The sequence below is a fragment of the Pyrus communis genome, chromosome 7 (genome assembly GCF_963583255.1).
Source record: "Pyrus communis chromosome 7, drPyrComm1.1, whole genome shotgun sequence".
NCBI classification, from domain to species: domain Eukaryota; kingdom Viridiplantae; phylum Streptophyta; class Magnoliopsida; order Rosales; family Rosaceae; genus Pyrus; species Pyrus communis.
This window is the reverse complement of record NC_084809.1, coordinates 12,314,404-12,319,716: the sequence shown is the minus strand read 5'-3', so window position 1 is coordinate 12,319,716 and position 5,313 is coordinate 12,314,404. Positions and strand designations below refer to the sequence as shown.

The 5,313-nt window shown below is 37.4% G+C and overlaps 1 protein-coding gene across 1 annotated transcript; it reads right to left on the bottom strand.

The window, feature by feature from the left end:
• Positions 1 to 1,406: 1,406 nt before the first annotated feature.
• LOC137741012 (probable 2-oxoglutarate-dependent dioxygenase AOP1) lies at positions 1,407 to 2,977 on the bottom strand. Its single transcript, XM_068480820.1, has 3 exons — positions 2,484 to 2,977; positions 2,050 to 2,374; positions 1,407 to 1,945 (listed from the first exon to the last, which is right to left on the bottom strand). Exons 1-3 carry the CDS (start codon positions 2,852 to 2,854, stop codon positions 1,709 to 1,711), a joined length of 933 nt encoding a protein of 310 aa, XP_068336921.1. The 5' UTR covers positions 2,855 to 2,977; the 3' UTR covers positions 1,407 to 1,708.
• Positions 2,978 to 5,313: the final 2,336 nt, after the last annotated feature.

Below are 5,313 nucleotides of genomic sequence, written 5' to 3'. Positions count from 1 at the left end.
TCCCTCACTTGGAAGCACCCACCACCGCCACACCTGCATCTTCTCAATCTTCTTCAAGCTCAACCCACCCTAATTAAATTCCTTGTTTATTTTGTATTTCTTATCTTAAAATCTTTAATTTTTGTTGTATGTTAGTGATATTTTCGTAGGTCCTTTGAATTGGGACTTTGTTTAACACGAAGAGGAAGAATTTGCAGCATGGGAGGTTGGGGTCAGGGACGGAGCCACTATAGGCCTAGAGGGGACAGATGCCCCCGCTCAAATATTTTTTGGGTGCAGCAAAATTGTACAATTTTGCATCTCAATGACCAACCCTAATTAAAATAAAAATTAAACCTATATGTTAATTGGTATCAAGGGAAATGCTAAGGAGACTCTTCCAAAAGTAGACCTCTCCATGAACTTTCTGTCACCTCATGTTTTTAGCACAATCCCCGTACCAACATTATTAAACATTGTACCAAAAACATGAGGTGGCGAAGAGTCTATGGAGAGTCCCACTTTGAGAGAGTCTCTTTAGCATTTCTCTTAGTACCAATTACTGATTTCGCCAACAATGATTCTAAGTATTTTGTATGAAAAACTTTATAGATTAATATATAAGTGTTTGTTTAGTAAATTTTTTAGATTTTTAATTGTAACTTCGTTGTTTGAGGATCCCCCCCCCCCCCAATTCATACAAATCTCTAACTTCATCCCTGGTTGGGGTGGGAGAGAGCCAGAAAGGGTCTTGCTGGGTTGTTTAAGATGTGGAACTACAGTGGGAGGGTGGATGTCCGGAAAAAGATTTTGAAGTATTTATACATCTATTGGAGGTTAACTTTAGAATTGGCTAAAATGGCTATTTCTTTAAGGGCTTGTAGAAGGATCCAACACTCGGTGGTAGACCATAGTCACGATCAGAATAAAAATGGAAGTTTTCTAGGGAAGTCTGATTTGCTAGTTCAAATTCAGTTCGTAACATGGTAGAGGCGGGTCGGGTGCTTCAAATTGAGGGAGAAATAGGAGTTAAGGGGAAGAGAGCAAGGGGAAAAGAGAGTAGCGGAAAGAGAGAAAAGACACGAAACTCATTTGGCCATTGTATTTGTCTTAACGGATGAGGTTAATCAATCAGGATGATCCCCACGGAAATGATCCAGAGAGGATCTAAGTCCGTTTAGGAGGGCATTCAATGGACCCATCAACGTACCCCATCAAGTCACGGCTTTTGAGGATTGGGAGAATCTAAGCCAACTATGAAGGATAGTTGGTTCGATCCAGCTTTATGTTGATGACAGTAGTCATGGATGAGAAGGGGTTCATGGAAGGAATTCCAGGATAGAGTTTGAAACATAGCTAACTCTTTGTGGATGAGAGTTTAGATGAATCACAAACGGTTGAAAGTAAACGGAAGAAGAAACAGAATATAACTATAAATATTATTTTATTAAACAAGATTGTCGAGAGGGCTACAACCGAATGGCTACATCTTGAATGACTTTTTCCAACACCTGAATATAATATTTTCCAACACCTGACGCCGTTACAACTGAAACCAAGTTATGACTTGGTCCAACACACATAGGGCAACAATAACGATTTTGATGCTCAAAAACATTGAGAAATGAAGTAATGAGACATCAGCATATCCCAAGACAAGGAAAAAAAAAAAGGTAAATACATTTCAGTTTAAAGGGAAGTAATATTACAAAAAGTAAACTAAAAATAATCAAACTCCGCAGAATGCCTCCGGTGTGCACTCAATTCCATTTTTCCTTTGTACTTCGATATACTCCACTTGGTCTAGTGACTTGTAACGTAAGGGGTGTTCTTCGTCCACAAGCTCCTTGGGTACGGTTGTTACTCCTATCTTTAGTGAGAAAAATCCAACCGAGTATCTTGCCTCATCATTTTCTCTTACGTTGACTCTGTGTCTACAAGCCCGTATTCTGCCGTTACTCCATACCTATATTAACCAAAGAAAATATTAATTAGACCATGGAAACTTCCTCTAATGCATGTTTGCAATATTAATTGTGTTCGTCAATTCAAAAGTTGTCACGTACATACCTTAAACATATCACCAGCTATGAACAGGACGGATGAAGGTAGATGTGGATCGAACATTATCCACTCGTCATTGTCCGTGTTTATCTCCAGACCATTGACATGATTTTGATGAAGAATTGTGTTGAAGTTCTTGTCAGTGTGACTTTCTAAACCCACATCGCTGCCAGCTTTTGTGGGTTCCTTGTATTTAGCAAACTGGATAAAGTGAGAAGTAGATCGAATGTGTTCATCGTGGTACTTCTCCACACCGTAGTTTTCGAATACCATTCTTGTTACAACATGATCAAGCTCCATCATCACCTTTGCATATGAATCTACACTATCACTGGCCAAAAAAACAAAATAATTGTTAGTAAATAAGTATTAATTAAGAAAATGATTAAGAGTAACAAGAACTGTAATTCATGAAACGAAAAAACTCATACAATACATACCGGAATTGATCATTTTGGTTAGGCCAGAAAAGATTTGTGAATTTCTGAGTTTCTTCTGAGTGTGTGGGATTCTGAATCCCCAAGCTCTCATGAACAGAATTATATATGAAATGGCCACAAAATGGATTCTCTTCGTATCGGTTTTCGGCTTTGAGTTCGGCAGGGAACTCAAACAAGTCCTTCAGTGCACCAAAGATGGTTTGGTGGAGCTCAGCAGAAACTTTGTCGGGCATTATTGCCATGAAACCACCGAGCTCTTCCAGTGCACGGCAAACCTCCCGGCGGACGGAGAGCCAAGAACTTGTCCCTGGCTTCAAGCAGTCCTCTTTGGAGAAATCTATCACCGGAAGAAATCCATCCCTGGTACCCATGCAACCCTTTTTTACCTTTTCTTCTGATTGGCTTCAAGGTTTTGAGGGATCTAATGGATTATTCTTCTCACTACGTTCAGTACTGTTGTACCTGCCTATGGCAAGAAATGGAATTTAAAGGGGTTTCTTGCACAAGGGGGATTAAATTTATAGGGGTTTCATGTTCAATTTTGTAGATTTGCAATGGCAACGGACAATAATAAGGGCTGGTTTGGTATTGTTGTACTTTGAAAAAGAACTACTTCTACTATGCTGTGAGAACAAGCAGTTGTGAAATAAAGCAGCAAAGTGTTTGGTAAACTTTTTCATAAAAGTGCTTTTGGAAAGAAAAAAAAAGCAGTATGATAGTGTTTGGTAAACTTTTATGTAAAACAGTTGTGACTGTGTTTAACTTTTATGTAAAGCAGTATGATAGTGTTTGGAAGAGATAACCTTGAGTCGTTTCTTTTATTCATCTTCTTTTCTATCTTTAACTTTTTTTTTTCTCTCTTCATCTTTTTTGTTTTCCTCCTCCTTCTTCCTCTAGCCGACATGGCAACTACCATCGGAGCAAGACCGCTTCGCTTCGCCCCACCAATCCTCTGCGGGCGACGGATAACTAAGGCATCGACTCAAGTCCATCCTCGCTTCGCTTCTCGCTGTCTCTAGTCCAGCCTCTCTTCCTCTCACTGTCTCCAAGTTGTAAACTTTGAAGATGGATAACGGAGGCAGCAACTCAGTCATCTTCTTCCCGCTGTCTCCAGTCCAGCCTCTCTTCCTTTCGCAAGCAGTGACTCAAGGTTATCTCTTCCACCTCCTCCTCGTTTTCTTTTTTTCTGATTTGAAACAAATTCAAAGTTGTAAACTTTGAAGAAGGAGAAATTGAATTGTTGTTGTTCTTTTTGTGATTATCGGTTTTGGCTGTGGTAGTCTGGTGGGTTTCTGTGTTTCCATTTCTTGTGCAGATCGGCAAAGCTGTTTCTGGTGGGTTTATGGGTTTTGTGGAGATCGGCAAAGGAGCACCATTTCTGGTTTGAAGGTGCTATTGGACTTTAGAAAGTTTCATTAAGGGAGCACTGTAGCTACGCGTGCTTTGAAAAAAAGCCAATTTTCTAAAGCAGCATTTAGCTACTTCGGTTTTTTTGATGATTTCAGCTTATTTTCACAGCAACTTCCAAAATAATCCCTTGTTTTTTAGTTTACCAAATGCCTTCAACATAAAAACTTTGAAAATAAGCAACTTTTTTTTGAAGCATCTCAATGCCAAACCCTACCTAATACATACCTCTAGAAATTAAATTGATCTAGAAAGAGATTTTGCAAGTCAGTGAAAAGATTAAGGAAGTTGGGGTGGCTCTATCAAATGTCAATGCCAAGAGTTGTACTTGTAGATGCTACATAATGACACCAAGAGAGTTATAAATACTGTAATTTTGTATACTTTCATCCAATGGAAGTTAATATAATTATATAATAATATGTATTACATGCATGCATATATACTAATATACATAAAATATCTTGTAATCACTTTGAAGTTGCAGTCAATAGAGTTTGAAATACTTGATGAAGCCAGAACTTTCTTTTCTTCTTTGCCCTTCATTCACATTGCCTTCACCACTCGAATAAATTATTAAGATCTATAAGTTCGTATGTTCTAGCTTCATCAAAGCACTCAATTATTTGAGTCAAGTCCCACTAAATTTGAGTTATGGTGTATATATTGTACAACAATGAGAGATATCTGCCATTCTCATATTTACAATGTTCAATCATTTTAACATGGTATCAAAGCATAAAGTTATGGTGCTTGATTGCCCACATTTGCAACTCTCACCCTATTTCCCAAACATCATGTCACGCACACTTGCTCAACCACCACCACAGAAAAATCACAATAATAGCAATGCTATGTTCACCATTTAGATAAACCCGAACATATGATTGTTTCAGAAAAATTGAATGGACCCAATTATCCATCTTGGAGTAAATCCATGATACATGCTCTCACAGCCAAGAACAAAATTGGCTTCATCGATGGCTCCATTCAGCCCCCCTCAGCAACAGACCAACCAAAAGGATATGCTCCCTGAAATCAATGCAACAGTATGATTTTGTCATGGCTTGCTCAATCAGTTGAATCTGATTTATCTAATGAGAAATTAGGTTCTCATCCCTCTTTTTGCTACTTCATTTATTAAAACCTTTTTTTTTTTTTCAATTTTTGATCACGGTCCTTGGATATTAATAACATCATTAATTATTTCAATATTAAAATATTTTTTATTTCTAAATATATTCATTTAGTGTTATGTTACAATTAGTGTATTTATATTTATGGCTAAATTTTTTATCATATATTTTTATTTTTAATTTGTACCCATTTTTAATTTGCAACCCTTTTTTTAATTTGTACTAATTTTCTTTTCAATTTTAATTTGTACCCATATATTAATTTCTTTTTGTGCCCATATTTTAAA